This window comes from Lithobates pipiens, unplaced genomic scaffold, assembly GCF_037356315.1.
Source record: "Lithobates pipiens isolate NorthernLeopardFrog02 unplaced genomic scaffold, aLitPip1_a1.2 Scaffold_27, whole genome shotgun sequence".
Taxonomy (NCBI): Eukaryota; Metazoa; Chordata; class Amphibia; order Anura; family Ranidae; genus Lithobates; species Lithobates pipiens.
In genome coordinates, this window is record NW_027507788.1 from 184,511,874 (window position 1) to 184,534,733 (window position 22,860).

The following is a 22,860-nucleotide window of genomic DNA, read 5'->3' on the forward strand; positions in this document are numbered from 1 at the left end:
TGTTTGTTGCGCAAAAAAAATAAAAACCTTTAGGAGGTCATATGCTCTCTAAGATAACATAGATGTCCACTAAGGTCACACTGATGACCTCTAGGGGTTATATTAAAGTCACATGATACCCCTAAAGTCATACCGATGCCTTTTGAGGTCAAATGACACCATTTGAGATCATACAACCTTTGGGGGTGATACGAATGCTCTCTGAGGTCACACCAACATTATCTATGCTCGCTAAGGTGTCACATTGACAAGCTTTGGGGGTCACACTGATACCTGATACAAACACCTTCCAAGGTCACATTGACAACATTTAGAGGTCATATGCTCTCTGAGGTCACCCTCACATTCTCTAAGGTCGCATTGCAACCTTTAGGGGTTATACTGGCGCTCTGAGGTCACACCAACATTATCCAAGGTCATACCTACACCCACTAAGGTCACACTGACACGGTCTAATGTGATACCTATATCCTCTAAGGTCACATTGACAACCTTTAGAGGTCACATGCTCTGAGGTAACACAGATGTCCACTAAGGTCACACTGATGACCTCTAGGGGTTCTATTGACACCCTGTGAGTTCACGATACCCTCTGATGTCACATGATACCCCTAAAGTCATACCAATGCCTTTTGAGGTCAAATGACACCATTTGGGGTCATACTAATGTCCTCTGGAGGTCACACTGCAACCTTTGGGGGTGATACAAATGCTATCTGAGGTCACACCAACATTATCTAAAGGTCATACCTATGCTAAGGTGTCACATTGACAAGCTTTGGGGGGTCACACCGATGCCTGATACAAACACCCTCCAAGGTCTCATTGACAACATTTAGAGGTCATCCGGATGTCCTCTAAGGTCGCATTGCAACCTTTAGGGGTTATAGTGAGGCTCTGAGGTCACACCAACATTATCCAAGGTGATACCTACACCCACCCCCCTTTTGAGGTCACACTGACATGGTCTAATGCCATACCTACACCCACTAAGGTCACATGCTCTCTGAGGTCACACAATGTCCACTGATGTCATAATGGTGACAGTGACAAATTTTAGGGGTCATATTGACACCATTCGAGGTCACACCAAGACCCTCCAGGGACATAAGCTGTGAGGTCACCCAGGTATCCACTAAGTCTAAGATCACACTAACGGGTGACAATAACACCCTCTGAGGTCCCCTGACAATGTTTATAGTACACTGACTCACCCCTCTCTCTTTCTGAGTTTCTGTCGCCCTCACAGCTCATTGGCCCCAATCAACGCACGGAGAAGCCTGTAAGAACCATGCCCTTCACAGCGCCACCTGCAACTAAGGAGGACCAGAAAGGCCCATACACACTGTTTCCCGCCAACGTGCTGCGTAGCGCCGTGACGTTCTGCCCGGGCGAAGTCAGGGGGCGTGTCCTCATCTATAAAGGCCACGCCCAGGCGTTCCTAACCGCGTGCGAGGTGCGGAGAAGACGAGAGATGGCGGAGGCGCTGTGCAGAACACGAGGCCGGGGACGGGGGGCTCTGGCGGGCAGGGTGGAGAAGTGGTACCCGTTTGGGAAGCCCAGCGACCTGCAGAACAATAATGTGAGTGTATAGACAGGGGGGAGGAAGGAAGGAAAGCGGTTGGGTTGGTTCTGAGTAAGGGACAACCCTGGAAATATTAGTCCAGTGCCCCGTCTGTGTGTAAGGATCATATTAATACAGTGCAGGCCTATTATAGCACACTACACCCCCATACATCGCTGTGCTGGGAAATATCCTGCACTGCAATATGGAACAGCAAACATCTAGGCCTAACGTGTTGTGACCCCACAGAGGAGATTCCCATGTGCTTCCTCTTCTGAAGAAAAGTCTGCAAAGGTCGAGGCCTCCTTAGGTGGCCCCTAGTGGAAGATTCTCCACTTCTGTTCAGGTGACAACACAGTGCTTTGTATGTACCTGCGGCCCCAATGGGAATGATTTCTCCAAATGGAGAAAAGATCTCTCCTGCAGAGGGGAAAACTTGGCAATAAAAACATGGCAGGGGGTCCAACCTACCACCCACGGCACTGCTACCTCTGATGGGGGGGGGGGTTTGGTTTGTTTGGGGTTTTCTTTTTGGCTCTCTGGTGATTGCGGGGCAGCGTGCCCCCCCCATCTCTGGTGATTGCGGGGCAGCGTGCCCCCCCATCTCTGGTGATTGCGGGGCAGCGTGCCCCCCCCCCATCTCTGGTGATTGCGGGGCAGCGTGCCCCCCCCCCATCTCTGGTGATTGCAGGGCAGCGTGCCCCCCCCCCCCATCTCTGGTGATTGCGGGGCAGCGTGCCCCCCCTCATCTCTGGTGATTGCGGGGCAGCGTGCCCCCCCTCATCTCTGGTGATTGCGGGGCAGCGTGCCCCCCCTCATCTCTGGTGATTGCGGGGCAGCGTGCCCCCCCTCATCTCTGGTGATTGCGGGGCAGCGTGCCCCCCCTCATCTCTGGTGATTGCGGGGCAGCGTGCCCCCCCTCATCTCTGGTGTTTGCGGGGCAGCGTGCCCCCCCTCATCTCTGGTGTTTGCGGGGCAGCGTGCCCCCCCTCATCTCTGGTGTTTGCGGGGCAGCGTGCCCCCCTTATCTCTGGTGTTTGCGGGGCAGCGTGCCCCCCTTATCTCTGGTGTTTGCGGGGCAGCGTGCCCCCCCTCATCTCTGGTGATTGCGGGGCAGCGTGCCCCCCCTCATCTCTGGTGATTGCGGGGCAGCGTGCCCCCCATCTCTGGTGATTGCGGGGCAGCGTGCCCCCCCTCTCTGGTGATTGCGGGGCAGCGTGCCCCCCCCCCCTCTGGTGATTGCGGGGCAGCGTGCCCCCCCCTCTGGTGATTGCGGGGCAGCGTGCCCCCCCCCCCCCTCTGGTGATTGCGGGGCAGCGTGCCCCCCCCCCCATCTCTGGTGATTGCGGGGCAGCGTGCCCCCCCCCCCCATCTCTGGTGATTGCGGGGCAGCGTGCCCCCCCCCCCCCATCTCTGGTGATTGCGGGGCAGCGTGCCCCCCCCCCATCTCTGGTGATTGCGGGGCAGCGTGCCCCCCCATCTCTGGTGATTGCGGGGCAGCGTGCCCCCCCCCCAATCTCTGGTGATTGCGGGGCAGCGTGCCTCCCCCCCCATCTCTGGTGATTGCGGGGCAGCGTGCCCCCCCCCCCTCTCTGGTGATTGCGGGGCAGCGTGCCCCCCCCCATCTCTGGTGATTGCGGGGCAGCGTGCCCCCCCCATCTCTGGTGATTGCGGGGCAGCGTGCCCCCCCCCATCTCTGGTGATTGCGGGGCAGTGTGCCCCCCCCCCATCTCTGGTGTGCCCCCCTTCATCTGGTGATTGCCGGGCGGTGTGCCCCCCAATCTCTGGTGGGTGGAGTGGTTTGCCCCTGTATCATGGCCCCACCTGTGTTGTGAAGCAGTAGCCCCCCCCCCATGTGTTGGGGGGTGGGGCAGTGCCACATCTATGGTAATCAGTTGGTGCAGTGCCCCTCCCTACAGTTACCCCTTTAATTCCCCCTGGTTAACCTATTCCCTACCAGTCATAAGTACGGTGACCGTGCATATTTCTGTATTGGTGGCAGTGAGTTACTAAAGCTTCTAAGTCCAAAATCTGGCTCTATTCTGTGTAGAAACCAATCGGCTTCCAGGTTTAAGTACAGTAAGTACCTCTCATTAGTGACCACCTGTGTCATGGTGGAGACATTATGTTCTCCCATATAGAGGAGTATAGCTCCCATGGTTCAGAGAAGCAGGCTCTCCCAGTCTATGGATAGTGTAGGACCTTCTAATGGGGTACTCTGTTGCAGTAAGTGGGCTTAAGCGCCATATAGCAATATGATGTGACCAAATCCCCCCCCCTTTTTTTTTTTTTTTTTTTTTTTTTTGCATGTGTGCTCTGTAATATTTTTGTTCTGTTGTATGGTCTCAGGCTGGATTCACACCTATGCATTTTTAGTGCTTTTTGCACTACAGAACATGTTCCATAGGAAACCATGTTAAATGGACTGTAGTGCAAATCTGCAAAATGCACTAAAACTGCATAGGTGTGAATCCAGCCTTATGGCAGCACCATCTTTATGCATTTTGTTTACGATGTACCCTCAAAATGTCTCGTTTGTCTATTGCCAGAAAAGGCACCGTCCGAATCGGTGCAACGCCGACTTTGCAGCACCACAACGATTTCCAAACATAGTTCCTGCACTACTTTTGGCGCCTTTGGGGGGCTATTTCAATTTCTATCTGTGCTTACACATTGGCACAGATGTCTTTCAAATCCCCCCCAACAAAAACTCATGAAATGCAGATTTGAAAATGTGAGAGTTCAGCTGAACACGATTTCAATCCCACCTGCAATGTGAGTGCTCATGCACACGGATGTTTTAAAAAAACTGGCTGCAAAGCTAGCTCCAATGCCTGGAAAAATCTTTTTTTATAAAGAAACACATCTCTTGGCTATAGCACTCAGAAAAGAGACAATATGTTGCGCGTTTTTTGCGAGTTTGTGCGCGATTTTGGGCGTTTTCCCGCGATTCGCGTTTTTACAGCTCTAGGTCCACGCCACGGAACGCACTGGTCCTGGGTTTTTTTTTACAGCTTAAAAACGCCTATGCCATTTGCAGCTCAAAAACGCCTAGGTGGGCATGAAGCCATAACTAACATGGACAGGCGTTTTTAAGATGCAAAAAACGCTCAAAAAAGCGGCTGTAAAAACGTCCGTGTGCATAAGGCCTGAACAGGGCTTAATTGCCAAAGCCTAATTTACAAGCTGATGGTGATTGGCTACTGTGCACAGCTGCACTAGATTCTGAGTGCTCCAGTATTGGTAAATCTTGGTGTCGGATTGCTTCACAGCACATCGCGGTCCCATTATGTCGCTGATCATAACCGCCATTTAAAAAAAAAAAATTATTGGATGAGTTTCACAGCAGAAAGTGAATATTTTCAAAAAAATTTTGTCTCTCATATCAAAATAAAAAAAACCCAGAGGTGCTCCAATACCACCAAAAGAAATCTGTGGAAAAAATTTTAATTGAATTTGTGCCATGATAATTTTAACCTGGGCCGCGCTGTTTGACAGATCGTGGAGATGCACTGTGAGCTCAAGCCAAACGCGTAGCTTGCAGTTCCATGGCGGTCATGTAATTTTAAAATTGCTATTATGCAATTTAACCGCTTCAGCCCCGGAAGATTTGACCAGAGCACTTTTTACAATTTGGCCCCGAGTCGCTTTAACTGACAATTGCGTGGTTGTTCGACACTGTACCCAAACAAAATTTGCGCTTTTTTTTTTCTCCAGAAATATTTTTTTTTTGGTATTTGATCACCTGCTGTTTATTGCACTATGCACTCTGCCATAAATTTTAACAAAAAATTTATATTTCACGCGGCTCCATTGCAAAAAATGTAGTAAAACTCAACAGCCAGTGTGTTTTCGGTACGTATTCCAGTCATTTCAATGGGGATGTCTTTTTACTGCACCGAAATCATGCATCTTGCAGGCCTTTGAAAAATGCAACGGACCTGCAACTCTTCAGTGTGAAGATTTCAATTGGATTTAATGGTCATGCGTGTTTTTTTTTTTTTTTTTTAACGCAAAAATGAAAAACTGATCAGTGTGAAAGCAGCCTTTTTGCAGAGCATTACATGCAAGTAAAGTGAAACTCTTGAAGTTGTACACTTGAGAAAGGGGAGATGGGGAAAGAATTGCAGTTCATACAAATTTGGTATAAATGTCTATTTTAGTTTCTGTAAATGTTTTGTGAACTTTGTTTTTTCATTTTACAGATTATTGGTTTTGTTCCTCCCAAGGATACAAAATTACCAGGTACGGTTATGGACTGTGGGGAATGGCAGTGGGACTATATCAGTACAAGTATGTGACAATATGCTATATGGCTGATGGTTTGTGGACACCAAACCATCACATCCACACACATGTTCAAGATCTTATGCCAGTACAAATATCATTAATATGTGGTTAACACCCCCCTTCCCCCCCACTTTGCAGTTTCAATCTCCTTCATATCTCTTGGGAGGCTTTTCACAGTTTTCTGGTTTCTGTGCATTTGTCCACTTTGCCAAAATGCAATTGTGAGGTCAGGTATTGATGTATGAGAAGAGGGCACATCGTGGGACAGTGAAGTATCTTCCCCCAAACATTTACAAGGTTGGAAAAGCACAATTGTCTGAATTTTTTTTTTTTTTTTTTTTTGTATGATGTAGTATTACCCAGTTGCCATCTGCACACACAGTACATTTACTGCAGGCAGCACACGCAGGCTGGCTCACATACATGTACATCATCCAGCCTGGGGCACACTGCAACTGCTGTGTCCACCTCGCATGGTGGATTGCTGCTCCTGGTACCTGGCTGCTTTGAGCTGCCTGCGATCACATAAGGCTAATATGAATTATTGTCATAACAGCTGTGCTTCCTGTGATTGACCCACAGCTATCACATGGTACCTGGACCAATCACCGTACCATGTGGTTGGCTATAGCTAATCACAGATCCCTAGTTATCATGGCTGTTAGAAATATAACCCATTCATGACAGTTGAAAACATTGCTGTTTCAGTGATCGTCATTGTAAAGGACAGCAATCATAGTGGGGGGGGGGGGGCGGCTTTGCGGGGACATGTATTACCTGGCGCTGGAGTTTGCTTAAGCATCAAGTAGGATTTGTCATGGTGTTTTACCTGCACGCTCTGCTGGATTGTTAAAGCAGTTGTAAAGGCAGAAGGTTTTTTATCTTGATGCATTCTATGCATTAGGATAAATCTTTTGTGTAGCAGCCACCCCAGCACCCCTAATACTTGATGCCCGATCTCCAGTGATGTCCACAAAACTCTAAGCCATCTGGGACGCTCCCTGGTTGGCTGAGACACAGCAGCGGGACCATTGGCTCCCACGGCTGTCAGTCAGAGGAGAGGGGGGGCAGGGCCACATTGGGGGATCTGTGCCTGAATGGAAACAGAGTTGTGACTCGGCTCCAGTGTCCCCATAGAAAGCTGCTGACTGGGGGGCACTCGGGAGTAGAGGTCGACTGATATATCGGCCGATATTTGCCGTTTTTTAATTAATCGGCATCGGCTGATTGAGCTGATAAAAAGGCCGATTTAGAACTACAGCGGGACTTGGAAATTACTTCTGTAATAGAAGTCAGTGTAAGTTGCCTGAGTCTTCATAGAAGCACTTGTCTCCTCTCTGGGCAGTCTTCCAAGAAAAGAGCAAAAAGATAAAATGTTTACACTTGAATGAATGACCTCATCTCTGTGTAGAGTTCTCAGTTTAACCATTTAAAGACTAAATCTTTTCTGACACTTGTTGCTTACAAGTAAAAGTCCTGTATTTTCTTCCAGAAAATCACTTAGACCCCCAAAAAATTATATATATTTTTTAGCAGTGACCCTAGGGAATAAAATAGCGGTTGTTACAATATTTTGTCACACGGCATTTGCACAGAGGTCTTTCAAATGCAATTTTTTGGGGGAAAAAATACTAAATGATTTAAAAAAAAAAAACTAAAACGGTAAAGTTAGCCTTTTTTTTTTTTTTTTTTTCTCAAAGTTTTGACTACCGGTTTTTATTTTATAGGCTGCTTTCACACTGGAGTGGGCAGGCGTTGATGGTAAAATGCTGCTAGTTTTAGCAGCGATTTACCATCATTTTAGCGGTGCTATTCGGCTGCTAGTGGGGCGCATATAATCCATCTAGCGGCTGAAGAAGAGGTTAAATGCGCCCGTGAAGCACCGCTGCCAAATCGCATTGCATGTGCTTTGGCAGTGGTGCCCATTAATATCAATGGGCAGGAGTGGTGGAGGAGCGGTATACACCACTCTAAACGTGCCGCTTGCAAGACTTTTTTTTTTTTTTTTAACATCCTGCCAGCGCATCGCCTCACTGTGAAAGCACTCGGGCTTTCACACAGACTGCAGGGGAGCTGTTTTACAGGTGCTATTTTTAGCCCAAAAGCGCCTAAAAAAAATGCCCCAGTGGGAAATGTGTCTGTTAGGTTTTATGAGATGAAGGGGGATAAAAAAATAAAAATACAAAAAATCGGCCTAACATATCGGCATCATATATCGGCCACCATGATTTCTAAATATCGGCATCGGTCGACCTCTACTCGGGAGGGACCAGGAGCAGCAAAAAGGGACCCGAGAAGACGCTCCGGGCTGCTCTGTTCAAAACCAACTGTAGAGAAGGTAAGTATATAACATAATTTTGTATTTGTTTTTTTAACCACTTAACAACCGCCCATTGCCGATTAACGGCTTCAGGGCGGTTGTTTAACTCTGAGAGGCCGTTAATTAACGGCCTCCCAGAATTCTGCTCTCGCGCGCCCCCTGGGGCGCGCACACGAGAGCATCCGTGACCGCTGGGTCCAGTGGACCCGGCGCATCACGAATCACGGTAAACGGCCGCTCATCGCGGCCGTTTACCACGTGATCGCTCCGTCAAATCGGTACAGCGGAGGGGGAAGAGATCGGTGTCAGCAGCGATGTGGGCTGCATCTGCAGTGCCCACATCGCTGCTCACCGAAAATTAACCCCTCAATTCCCTGCAAATACTCTGCATTACTCTGCAATTCCCTGCAAATACTCTGCATTACTCTGCAATTCCCTGCAAATACTCTGCATTACTCTGCAATTCCCTGCAAATACTCTGCATTACTCTGCAATTCCCTGCAAATAGTCTGCATTACTCTGCAATTCCCTGCAAATACTCTGCAATTCCCTGCAAATACTCTGCAATTCCCTGCAAATACTCTGCAATTCCCTGCAAATACTCTGCAATTCCCTGCAAATACTCTGCAATTCCCTGCAAATACTCTGCAATTCCCTGCAAATACTCTGCAATTCCCTGCAACACTCTGCATTGCCCTGCAACACTCTGCATTGCCCTGCAACACTCTGCATTGCCCTGCAACACTCTGCATTGCCCTGCAACACTCTGCATTGCCCTGCAACACTCTGCATTGCCCTGCAACACTCTGCATTGCCCTGCAACACTCTGCATTGCCCTGCAACACTCTGCATTGCCCTGCAACACTCTGCATTGCCCTGCAACACTCTGCATTGCCCTGCAACACTCTGCATTGCCCTGCAACACTCTGCATTGCCCTGCAACACTCTGCATTGCCCTGCAACACTCTGCATTGCCCTGCAACACTCTGCATTGCCCTGCAACACTCTGCATTGCCCTGCAACACTCTGCATTGCCCTGCAACACTCTGCATTGCCCTGCAACACTCTGCATTGCCCTGCAACACTCTGCATTGCCCTGCAACACTCTGCATTGCCCTGCAACACCATGCTCTGAGATACCCAGCCATAGACATCTCCCGCCGCCCTCCGGTGCTTCTACCGAATCGCTAATACGATCAAAGCCAGAATCTTTTTTTTTTTTTTTTCAGGCTTCCCAGCTTAGAGGTGAGATGTGGGTCTTATTGACCCCACATCTCACTGTAAAGAGGACCTGTCATGCCATATTCCTATTACAAGGGATGTTTACATTCCTTGTAATAGGAATAAAAGTGATCAAAAAAATAATTTTTGGGGAAAAAAATGTCAAACTAAAATAAAGTAAAATGAACAATAAAAAAAAGTTTTTTTGAAAGCGCCCCTGTCCCCATGTGCTCGCATGCAGAAGCGAACGCATGCGTAAGTCCCGCCCACATATGAAAACGGTGTTCAAACCACACATGTGAGGTATCGCTGCGAACGTTAGAGCGAGAGCAATAATTCTAGCCCTAGACCTCCTCTGTAACTCAAAACATATAACCAGTAAAAAAAATGTAAATCGTCGCCTATGGGGATTTTTAAGTAGCGACGTTTGCCGCCATTCCACGAGCGTGTGCAATTTTGAAGAGTGACATATTAGGTATCTATTTACTCAGCGTAACTTCATCTTTCACATTATGCAAAAATTGGGCTAACTTTACTGTGTTTTTTTTTTTTAAGCACAAAACTGTTTTTTTTTTCCAAAAAAAAGCATTCGAAAAATTACTGCGCAAATACCGTGCGAGATAAAAAGTTGCAAAGACCACCATTGTATTCTCCAGGGTGTTTGCTAAAAAAACATATATAATGTTTTGGAGTTCTATGTAATTTTCTAGCAAATAAATGATGATTTTTACATGTAGGAGAGAAATGTCAGAATTGTCCTGGGTGCTCCAGAACACCTGATGGCGCTCCATGCATGTTGGGCCTCTGTATGTGGCCACGCTGTGTAAAAGTCTCACACATGTGGTATCACCATACTCGGGAGTAATAGCAGAATGTGTTTTGGGGTGTAATTTGTGGTATGCATATGCTGTGTGTGAGAAATAACCTGATAATATGACAATTTTGTGAAAAAAAAAAAAAGTAAAAAGAATCTTGATTTTGCAAAGAATTGTGGGAAAAAATGACAACTTCAAAAAACTCATCATGCCTCTTACTAAATACCTTGGAATGTCTTCTTTCCAAAAAGGGGTCATTTGGGGGGTATTTGTACTTTTCTGGCATGTTAGGGTCTCAAGAATTGAAATAGGCCGTCAGTCCTTCAGGTGTGATCAATTTTCAGATATTGGCACCATAGCTTGTGGACTCTATAACTTTCACAAAGACCAAATAATATCCACCAATTTGTACTTATTTTTACCAAAGATATGTAGTAGTATAAATTTTGGCCAAAATTTATGAAGAAAAAATTACTAATCTGCTAAATTTTCTAACAGAAACAAAGAAAAATTCGTTTTTTTACAGAATTTTCGGTATTTTTTCTTTTATAGCACAAAAAATAAAAAACCCAGCGGTGATTAAATACCACCAAAAGAAAGCTCTATTTGTGTGAAAAAAAGGACAAAAATTTCATATAGGTCCAGTGTTGCATGACTGAGTAATTGTCATTCAAAATGCGAGAGCACCGAAAGCTGAAAATTGGTCTGGTTATTAAGGGTGTTTAAGTGCCCAGTGGTCAAGTGGTTAAAGTGCATGGACTTCCCTCCCTGGGATGGTTGGCCCTGCAGGGCCCCCGCCTCCCCATGGCTGCTGTTTTGGAGGGGTGTCCACTCACTGTTTGGCAATAGGCACTGCAAGGTGTGCAGTTTTGTTGTGTTTGAGAGCTTAATTTTGCAACTTAAAATGTCACTTTTGTTTAGGTAAATCCTGCCATGAAGATGATGATTCTGGTAAGTTATATCCACTTTTTTTTTTTTTTTGCGTGGGGGTCAGGGGGTTGTCAACTGCCAAAACAGTTATGATTGGATAAAGCCATCCTTTTATCTATCAAAAGATCCTAAAGAGCACCCAGGAACAGAGGTGCTCTGTTACACCCCTCTGCAGTGTTAAGTCCATCCTTCAACCCTTCCATCACTGCAGTGTTCAGTGTAGGAGTTTCAGAATTGAACAAGTGTGCTCCTGGTATCCCAACGCTTACAAAAGAGTTGTGTGCTGAAGAGACTGGTCGAGACTAGTTTTCAAACCGGGGGGGTGCATTGGAGAGGGCGAGTGTCATGGGTGTCCTGCTGCAGGTTGCTGTTTTCTATGGTTTTATTAGACTAATGGTAAAGCTGTATGAAACCTGAATGCAAACATTTGATAATCTAGATCACAAATTGGCACATAATTGTGAAGTGGAAGAAAAAATAATAAATGGTTCAGTACTTTGTAGAACCGCCGTCCACTGCAATTACAGCTGCAAGTCTTTGGGGAGGTCTCTACCAGCTTTGCACATCTAGAGACATTTTTGCCCATTCCTTTTTTGCAAAATAGCTCAAGCTCTGTCAGATTGGATGGAGAGCGTCTGAACAGCAATTTTCAAGCCTTGCCACAGATTCTCAATTGGATTTAGGTCTGGACTTTGGGCCATTCTAGTGCATGGATATGCTTTGATCTAAACTAGGGCTGAAACAATCGATTATGGAAATGGGTTTCAACTATTTTAATAATCGATTAGTTGGCCTGCATACAGAATGCATTATTTACATATCAGGAAGTGCAGTGCAACGCACATACAGCTCACTTCACCATCCATATATATCAGTAAGTGCCTGAGAACTTCTGAATGTGTTTTTTTTATTTTTTTTTTTTTTTTAACTTTACACTTTTTTTTTTTTTAAAGGTTATCCAATTAATCAAAACAATAATTGGCCAACTAATCGATTATGAAAATAATTTTGTTGCAGCACTAATCTAAACCATTCTATTGTAGCACTGGCCTGTATATTTAGGGTCATTGTCCTTCTGCAAGGTGAAACTCTGCCCCAGTCAAGTCTTTTGCAGATGCTAAAGCGGGGTACACACTAAATCGGGGGAACAATTTTTATTTTTTATTCTGATCATGCGCAGTCTTCATGGTACACATTAAACGAAAAATGTTAGTTCTGTTCCCGTATGAGAAATATTGGCTTTTCCCTTGAAAATTCAGAATCGGCTGAATATGGCCCTGTGGTGGTCCTATGCACTTCCCGCCCTGCATCTGTCCAGCTTGGCCCTTCCCACCTGATGCCATCCACACCCCAGCCTAGGAGATTCCTCTTCAACTTCTAACACCTGTTTTTTTTTCCCTCCTTTCCCTCTTCAAGTGGACTAGTCTACACCCTGTTCCCTTCCCCTGGACCTGGGGGGCCCAGTGTTTCCTGCCTTTAATTGGGAGGCCATTCTAGTTTGCTGTAATACACACGTGAGCATGTTCTGTTTTTAGCTCTCCATGGCTCTTAATCGTGCTTCGTTTGTATCCCCTGCATGGGATTTCTATGAATGTTTGTTTGCATTACTAAAATAAAAAATGTTATACACTATAAAAATTTGTATAAACCTGCTTTTTTTGTGAACGAGCAGATTTTTCTCCTAAAGCAGTGGTTCTCAACTCCCGCCCTCGGGACCCACTAACAGGCCAGGTTTGCAAGATAACTGAAATACATGACAGGTGATATTGTTTGCTGCTCAGTGATTGCAGTATTCTAGTCTGCATCTCCCCCAAGGTAATACATAAAATCTGGCCTGTTAGTGGGCCCTGTGGACAGGAGTTGAGAACCACTGCTCTAAAGGTTAGTACACACTAAGAAAATCGACCCTTTTCATCCATAGAATTTTTGTTTAGTGTGTACACAACTTTCCACGGCCAATTCTGACTTTTCGTCCAAAAATTCTCGAAAGGCCAAAACTCCAAAATTTCTCATACACAATGAACTATTTTTGTTTTTTAATATGTACCATTCTCGTACAAGAAATCAAGAGCAACTGCGCATGATCTGAAACGATAAATAAAAAACCCTTTGTATGAATTTTCGTTCATCGGTTCTGATTTCTCAGTGTGTACCCCACTTAAGATTGCCTTGTATTTGGCTCCATCCATCTTCCCTGTCCCTGCTGAAGAAATGCATCCCCACAACATGAGTCTGCCACCACCATGTTTCACGGTGGGCATGGCGTGTTCAGGGTGATGTGCAGGGTTTTCCTCCACACGTAGCATTTTTTTAGGCCAGAAATTTCAATCTTAGCGCTGCCTTCCACATTTGGTGTGTCCCCCACATGGCTTTTCGCAAATGGGACTAATGGCTTTCTTTTTGCCACTCTTCTATGAAGGCCAGATTTGTGGAGTGCGCACAACTAATAGTTGTCCTGTGGACACATTCCCCCACCTCAGCTGTGGGTCGCGGGTCCCTCGGACTCTCACATATGTATACATAGAGTCCACAGGGATACCCGCGATCGCTTCACGGGGAGGAAGAATGGGGAGATGCTAATGTTAAACAAGCATTTCCCAGTTCTGCCTAGTGACAGTATCACTGATCTCTGCTCCATGTGATTAGCAGAGATCAGCGACGTGTCACACATAGCCACACCCCCTCCCCCACAGTTAGAATCACTCCTCTGGACATAAGCCCTACACTGCCCCCTAGTGGTTAACCCTTTCACTGCCAGTATCATTTACACAGAAATCACTGCATTTGTATAGCACTGCTGTATAAATGACAATGGTCCTAAAAATGTGTCAAATGTCCGATGTGTCTGCCATAATGTCTCAGTCATGACAAAGATGGCTGTTCGCCCTTAATTACTAGTATATTAAAAAGTATTAATAAAAATGCCATAAAACTATCCCCTACTTTTAAATGCTATAACTTTTTCGCAAACCAAGCCAAAAAAAAGCAGCCACCACATTTAATGATTGGTAAGCTGCAATATGCTGTACTACATTGTTTTTAGGTTTTTATACTGCTTTCATTTAGAATTGAAGCGGTTTTTAAATTGATGGACATCAGCCTGGTTTGTCTTCAGGCCTTTTTCCTCTAATGACCTCTAGTGGACAATCATTATGAAGGGGCACATTATTCCATAGAACTACATGGTGTGAAATGAATGTGTTTTTTTATTTATTTTTTCTGTAGCCGATCCCTGATTACTTATGTTGCATAGCTAATAAAATTCATATTTTTTTTACATATTGCAACAAAGTTTGACAATGGATACATGGAGTTATATTAACTTTTTTTCCCCACTTTTCCATGTCCCTGATGTTTTTATAATATACAGTATTCACCCATATCCTGCCTGTTTTATGAAATGGTACTGTGGCAGATTTCTACTACTCATGGGAGGCAATCTAGGGCACCCAATCAGGGCATTGTTGGTTAGAGCGGTAGTGAACTGCATTAAAGCTGCCACCTTCAAGGCAATATTCATAATGTGCCAGTATGTATCATGCTAGGACATTTTAGAAGACACTTCTTTAAAATGAAGCTCTCTAGCGGTGCCTTGTCACCACTGCAGAGGCTTCAACCTTAAACTGGTTTCTTCTGGGGTCCCTCTGCGACGCTCTTGGCTCCTCCTCTCTAGGACCCCCTGACTCCCACATCATTGGATTTGATTAACAGCAGGAGCCAATGGCTCCCGCTGCTATCTATCCAATGAGGACCCGAGACAGCAGCTGGTGTGCTTGTCCCCATTGCTCGAAGACTGGGTTCAGGCAAGTAAGGGGGGGGGGGGGGAGTCTGGGGGGCTGCTGCATCACTTTAATGCATACAACGCATTAAGGTTGCAAAACCCTGCGGATTTATAACCCCTTAAGAGCTTTAACAAAGTGTCTGCAGCCCTTTTTTGAAGAAAGTGTCAATGAGCTCTTATAGATATTTAGTTTATTTCCTTACTACTGTTTACATGTGATTTTTTTTATTTATTTTTTTCATTTTCTCCTTGCTGCATTTTTACATCTTTCTTCTATCATGTACAGTGGACCTGGCAGCCACATCTCTCCTAAATAAGCTGATCCATAAATCTTTGGTGGAGTCGCCTCAAAATGTAGAGGTCTTACAGAGGGATCCCACCTCGCCTTTATTTTCAGTGAAGTCGTTTGAGGAACTTCGCCTGTAAGTAGTTAATATCTATACACTACCAACTAATTTTAACTTTCCTTGCTTCTCAATGACCTCCAAAGGCACATCTGAGTTTACCTACAAAAGCAGGTAATCCTGTGCCCTGGCTTTGTCTTTTTAGGCTCTCTTCTCCTACTTGGGAAGGGGACTAGGAGTATCTGCAGCCATTCTTAACCCTCGGTTCATATATTTACGCTCTTGCAGGCTGCATTTGCTCTGGCACAGCAGCTCATTTATTTGAATGGGTTGCTGTGCCGCAATTTCATGCAGGAAAAAAGGTTGATGCACCTTTTTAGTAACCCCGCAGTTCTGGTACATGTGTACCAGAGCACAGCAGCAGATTTTTACTGCGTGTTTGGTAATCACTGCAATTCCCACAGCCACCCACATATGTGAATCGAGCCTAAAGCAGAACTACACTGCATCTGAGCACAACAAACCAAAAACAGCTGTTTAACTCATTTTTTTTTTTTTTTTTATTCTAAGCATGCTTTTTGTTGCAAAATCACTTTGAAAAACATCCCTCTAGCATTTCTGGTCATTACGAGCTTGAGTAAGGGCAAATGATTCGGGTTATTTGCTTTCTGGAATCAATCTGCCCTTAGCTCAGGCATGCAATCAGAATGGTTTGTTTAGCTGAGAGCCCCTCCCAGACGCCTCGAATGCATTACCTAATTTTACCTAGAACTGGAATCAATTTAAAACCCAGTAAATATATTTTCCTATTAAACAATGTCGGCAGCATAAGGATTAAAAATAGTCACTGTTGATTGACAGAGTTCCACTTTAACTTTTTGACTAGGAGATCCTATTTTTAGATAGCGCAGGCCCTAGAGAATAAATTGCAATTTTTGTTGCATGGCATTTGTGCAGTGTTTTTCTCAAATAGTTTTCCCCAGGGCAGCATCCAAGAAATAGGCTCCTCCCTAAAACAGGAAATGCATTAGTCCACCATTATAAATTTGCTTTTCTTACCTGTGTGCCTCAGTTTTGTTTCCTTCAGACCCACATGAGCTACATTCCCCCCCCCCCCCCCCCCCCAAGTCTGTGCTTTCTGCAGGGGACTCTGACCAGCATCCCATTCAGCCCAGCGGGGGGGGTCATCAATCTGAGCCTGAGTGCTCTGCCTGAAGCTTTTCCCCCAGGAGGGGTATGCTACTACACCCCCCTCCCACATGCTGTATTTTCATGCTGCTGGTACTTTCCCCCCAGATGCTGCAGATCCACTGGTGGAGGCCTTGCCCGCTTGCCCACCCATCCACCTGGGTGAAAATCAAATGGTAACTCCTCATGTCTCCCATAGCACTCTGTAGTCTCCACTCTCCGCATGTGCCCAGCCCAGGGAGGTGTATGAAGACTATGCCGGAAGCGCTGTTTCTGGTCGGCCATTTTGAAGGAGGCTGGAAGCCTTCTGGACGAACTCTAGAGTGGGCCACTTCCAGACAGCGGCAGGAATTTATTAAAAAAAAGACTGACGAGTCCTCAAAGGCCTCACTCTAATTGAATTCCAGGAAGGACACCAGCAGGAAATGGCATGTGCGGTTATGTCCACCAATCTGCATGAGGTCAGCTGGGGGCAGGAACTGATGCAGCAAGCAGTTATAAGGACACTCAGCAGAGGATCCTGGTGGCTGACCATCGGTCACTTATCTACCCTGCAGATCCGGCAAGCCGGGACAGCTCCAAGTTAAGCCCAGAGTACTCTGGAGTCACCTCTGTCTTCGCCTCACTACAAACCTTTTCACTTATTTGGTAAAACCGCCTACCTCACAGGGTCCTCTGTGCTTTTGATTACAGGCAAAGGTCCTGGAGGAAAAAAGTTAGCAGCAAGGCATGTGGGTCTTGCAGCCACCGGTTTTCTCCTGATTGGAAAAAGACACTATGCCACAAATGCAGAGACTAAATGGTGACTTAAGTCGTAAGTCTACCTCAGACGTGCTCAGTTCAAAAAAGAAATAGAGCACTATTTCACCTCTATGCTTGGCAATTGAAAAGTTGGAGGTAGCTGCAAGTTCCAGTCAAACGAGTATCCCATCCACCAGCGGGACATGTGTCCCAATCAGGTAGCGGCAAAGAGGTGGATCAACAAGAGCAGAACTATTCAAATAAATAAGAATAATACTGAGGAAGGCCTATGCTCAGATTCTGAAGATAACCCGGCATCAGAGGGCAACTCGATTCCCTCAAGATACGGACAGTCTTTTAAGGGCTATAGCTGACGTGCTGAAGAATAAAAAGCCACAGCTTTCATTGCATGACAAAATGTACAAAGGCCTGCAGCCCAAGAAACCCAAAATGTTTCCAGTACAGCACTCTGACAGTCCAGAGTGGGAAGAACCAGAAAAGCAGATCTCCATACCAGCAGCTATTTAAACAGATGCCTAAGCTTGAGCAAAGTGCCCCAAAGTGAATGCTTCTCTAGCAGGAGTTGTGAACAAATCTGACTTGGCTTTTGACGATGCGGGTACCTTTAAACAACGCCATGGAGAAGATAGAAGCCCTACTAAAGAGGGCTTGGGAAGCTGGGGCAGCAAACCTGAACCCAGCAATGGCTTTAACCTGTACAGCCTACTTTACTAGTATGGTTGACTCAACTGCAAGAGTTACTGGAAGATGACACGCCAAAGCAGGAATTAGTAAAAACTATCCCCACGCTAACCAGAGTGGCAGCTTTTCTAGCGTATGCCTTGGCTGAAACTGTAGGAATATCCTCTAGAGTCACATCCTTAGTAAATTTTGCCCCAAGAGCCTTGTGGTTGAAATTGTGGGAAGGGGATATCTCTTGCAATAATGGGCTGTGCAGAATCCCATTCATGGAAGATCTGCTGTTTGTGCCTGACCTAGAAACAGTACTAGACAGGACTGCAGCAAAGAATCCCCCGGGCAAAAGAGAAACTGGGAAGATGCCCCTTTGTCAATTTGAAAAAAAGTTATTCAACAAGCCACAAACAAAAAATCAATGGAGACAGCAAAACAAAGGCAAAGTAATCATCCTCAAGCCTACCAATCCAAAGAACAATGACTGTCTTCAAGTGGGGGGCAAACTGGCAGCTTTTGCCCACCATTGGAGGGAAGCTCCATAAACTAATTTTGTCTGCTACACAATAGAATGTCGACATGTTATGCATTCCCTCCAACTGCCATAATACCAAGAGTGATTCCAAAAAGCAACAGCGATACTCATATCACCATACTGGCCCCATTTCCTGCAGAAGGGAGCAGACAACAAGAATCTCAGAGCACACTAAAGGTACAAATGACAGCCCTCTCCCTTTCTGGACACCAGACCAGCAGAGGATCTGCTCATAAAGAGATTTCTAATCTCACTAAATTGAGCTAGACCTGCGAGAATTAACAGAATTCTGACATGGGACATGTCCACGGTGCTCAGAGGATTTCTCTCCCTCTTTTGAGCCATTGGACGAAGGCTCAGATAAAGACCTTACTCTAAAAAATTCACTTTTAGTGGCCCTATGCCAGCAAGAATGAGCAAAATCCAAGCACTTTCCATGATGGAGCCATACTGTCCGATACAGACAAAATAATTCTCACCAGACATGGCTTTCCTACCAAAATGTCTTTAACATTCCACAGGATGCCAAATGTCGTTAATCAATCTCTTCCAAAATCAATGAACAGCAAAGACTCCTACAAGCTAGATGTAATAAAGATGCTCATAGCTTCTCGAGAGAATGAAGGACTGGCAAAGAACTACCTCATTAGTCCTCCTATGCAGAAGTCAAGGGAAACCTGGCATTGAAAAACCCGCTAAGCAGATGGCTAAAACTTGCCAGACGTCCTATGGGCCACAAAGCATTGCCCCTCCAAGTGGGATCTGAGCCCATTCAACCAGAGCATGGGCAACCTCGGTCGCAGAGAAGGCAGGGGCAACTCCAGAGCAGATCTTCAGGGCAGCGTCATGGTCAAGCTTCAGTACCTTTTGCAAGGCACTACCGTATCGACCAGCTGCCAGCCAAGACCGGGCATTTGGTCGCAAGGTGCTCCATACCTTATCCCCACCCTAGTAAGTGTTCAGATGCTGCCCTAGAAGACTATTTGAGAAAACAGTTGGATACTTTTTTTTTTCTAGGAAGTTTTCCAGGGCAGCACTAGTTTACACCCAAAGTGATTAGTACCAGGTATTGTAGGGAAGCGTTGGCTTACGGAGGTTCCTTGATACTGAGGCACACGGGTAAAACAAACCAATTTCAAATGGTGGACTAATGTTTCCTGTTTCAGGGAGGATGAGCATCTCTCGGATGCTGCCTGACTTCCCAGAAAGTCACCAGGTACCCAACTTGGGCCGTGTTGAAAAATGTGTTTTCTTTTATTTACTATTTTTATTTTTTTCTATTGCTGTTAAAAAGGTAAACATTCCTCTTTATGGAGACATCTGTGGTCTGAGACCCCAGTTGCCACCTCTGCAAGCATCTGAGTACACCAAGATCAGTGTGCAGATGCTTTCCAAATTTAAAAATGTTTAAATCTGAGAGACCGGAAGTGAGTGCTTCTCTTCTGGTTTCCTATACCATAGATCTAACCAAAGACCATCTGGTCATTAAGCTCTGTGGTAAGTTAGTGGAACTGCCAGCTGAATACTCGGGTCTCCTGGTGAGGGGGGGTGTCTCCTGCTGCCTGTAAATACAATCCAGTGGTGGCTAATTTGCTAAGATTGCTTTATACGAGATGGGGGAGTAGGGTAATATGGTGCTCTCTGGGAATTAAAAAAAAATATATATATATATATATATATAACAATGAATCGTGTCTATATAACAAATGTATATATTTGTGTGGGTTATAAATATATCCACACACCAGTGTCCACAATAAGGGGTTCATGGTCTATGTAGATAATCAAGGTGGTTCATGAGGGTACATAGTACAAGCTGTACCCTAGTGGGCTGCCAGTCTTAAAGCAAGAAGTAGCTCTAGGAAACAAATAGACGGTGCCCTCTAAGTGCAGCAATAAAGTTACTCAAAATTATTTAAAATGTTTTAAAAACTCATTAGATTAGTGGTGTAAAGGCACATCTTAGATGCAATGTTTCATCCTATGTCCATAGGCACGACTCATGGGGCTGTAGTACAGGGTTCACAGCATCTAACTTTTTGGCTGATGGTTAGTGGCTTAGTCCATTCCATGAAGTTTTTCAGGATGGTCGAGGTAGTTCTGGTCGCTGTAGTGCCCTTGGTCCGATCTTCGAGTCTCTCATCAGTAGACAGGCTGGGATAGGCAGCGCTTTCGGAGCATGCATGCTCCTTCATCAGGCTTTGATAATGGCCATATGATGGAGGCAAATTTAAATGCTAGATGGGAGGGGCATGGGGGGTGGGTTGTAACACGGAATGAAAGGATATATATCATGTGGGCAGGAGTAACAGTGTCTGACATCTCTGTATGCTGTTAGTTTAGGTTACATTTTTGCCCTTTTCCACCCCATCCCCAATACCTGAGCCCTCATTTGATCCAGTGTTGTGCCTGTTTGCAGCTGCTACACCTTTTTTTTTTTTTTTTCCTTCCTCCCCGATCGCAGCTTGTCTGAGAGCAGCAGGAGCCATTGGTTCCCATTCCTGTAATGCTGTCAGTCAAATCCTGTGGCAGGGCTGTGCCTCGCTGCCTGTCAATGTACTCCGATAGCGGGGCATGGGTTTTGAGCACACAGGCGTGCCACTGTGAAAAGCTGCTTCGTGGCACACCACGAAGAGGAGTAGACAGGACTGCTGGCAGCCCACCTAAGAGGTGGTTCCATTGCAAAGAGCAGAAACATACAGGGATCAGAATTGACATGTGGACAGTCCTTAAACTTACAGATCAGAAACGATCTGATACCAATACAGCTGTGTCCGTCCTTGCATGTTGGAGCACGGTGGTTAATTCATACTTGGGGCAGTTCTGACATCCTGTGCTCACATGTTCTCCACCTTCTGGGTTCAAGACTTGGAACAATGTGTAACTTAAAATGGAAGTCCATGCTAAAACCCTGTATCAATAGACGTGCACAATCTAACACAAACCCATCTAGCCCTGTAAAGAAAAAATCGGTATTGCATTTTCTGCAGACAATCCGACTCAATCCCACGCTGAGCTGTTAGCCACGGCTTCGCTGTGGAAGTGGGTGCAGAGGACCCCATAGTGAGTCTATGGGTGGCGTTCCTTCCCATTCAACTAACAGCCTTTTGTCCTCATGTCCTCTGCAGAGCTTCTGCTGCTGGAGGTCTGTTGCCTTCAAAAAAGGTATGTATACTGTGTGGGGGTGGCTTCACCCCCCACCCCCACACATGGGGCTAGATGGGTTACTGTTGGATCGTGGGTGTTTAGGTGCAGGGATTTTTGTTTTAGTATGGCCTTCACTTTAAGAAGCTAATGAAGGGGCGCTTTGGGTTGAAGAGTGTTGGACCAAAAGTCTGCACACCACCTGTGGGACTTTCAGAACATAAGAGTAGTCCTTCATTTTAGCTTTGAAAAACGAGAACTGGTTTCGCCAAACCAATCCCAGCCCTGAGTATATGCTGTAAGTTTCTCACTGTTGGCAATCCACTTCATAGTGGAATTGTTAGGGCAGCCTGCCCTGGATGGATGCTTGGGGTGGAGATTAATGGATGTAAATGTTGCTTGTTTCCCTCTAGAAAGCCTGAACTGCTTAAAGGAGTGTATACAATGGGTTTCAACAGGCCATCGAAGATACAGGAAACGGCTTTGCCTATGATGCTTGCATATCCGTAAGTTATTAGAAATGATCATACATGATTTATATAGTGCCGACAGTTTGCACAGGGCTTTACAATACAGGAGGAATCAGAGGGCCTTGCTCATTAGAGCTTACAATCTAGGAGGGAGGGACAAGTGATACAAAAGGGTAATAACTGGGGGATGAGCTGATGAAGAAAATAAAAACGGGTTTCTCAGAAGTGAAGCTTTCAGTGGTCGCCTAAAAGTAGATATTCTGATAGATTGGGGTAGGGTATTCCAGAGGATGAGAGTTCCTGGAGGTGAATTTGGGAGGAAGTGATGAAGCTTGAGAGCAGGAGGAACAAGGACAATTAGGTTGGCATTTTGAGCCTAGGCTAGTGATGTAGCTGGGGACAGATTTGTGGTTGGCTTTGTAACTTATTAGTGTTTTGAATTTAATTTGGACAAGTGGCAGCCAATGGTGGGTTTGGCAGAGAGGGGTAACAGACGCTGAGCGACTTGTAAAGTGGATGAGCACGTTCAATCTGAACCATTTTTATAATGTGCAAACTACTGTAACCTGTTCCCAATGCTTCCCCTTTCCTACTTCAAGAATGACAGGCAAGAAGACCCCTGTGTTTGAATGCTGTGATGGTTGTGTTTTCTGTGAAGCAAATTCAATTTGCCTACTAACTGGTTCATTTGTGTCTGCAGCCCACAGAATTTGATTGCCCAGAGTCAATCGGGCACTGGAAAGACGGCTGCTTTTGTCCTTGCCATGCTCAGCAGAGTAGACCCTCTGAAAAAATATCCACAGGTAAGTTTGCAAGAAGGATGA

The 22,860-nt window shown here is 45.6% G+C and overlaps 1 protein-coding gene across 1 annotated transcript in view; it reads left to right on the forward strand.

The window, feature by feature from the left end:
• Window positions 1-1,466: 1,466 nt before the first annotated feature.
• Window positions 1,467-22,860, forward strand: part of LOC143934407 (ATP-dependent RNA helicase DDX25-like) — a 66,563-nt gene continuing 45,169 nt past the window's right edge. The window contains exons 1-6 of the mRNA XM_077457995.1: window positions 1,467-1,582; window positions 5,770-5,809; window positions 11,132-11,161; window positions 15,208-15,343; window positions 21,980-22,072; window positions 22,737-22,839. Of these exons, the coding sequence (XP_077314121.1) occupies window positions 1,475-1,582; window positions 5,770-5,809; window positions 11,132-11,161; window positions 15,208-15,343; window positions 21,980-22,072; window positions 22,737-22,839 (510 nt within the window). The 5' untranslated portion in view covers window positions 1,467-1,474. The remainder of the gene's footprint in view (window positions 1,583-5,769; window positions 5,810-11,131; window positions 11,162-15,207; window positions 15,344-21,979; window positions 22,073-22,736; window positions 22,840-22,860) is intronic.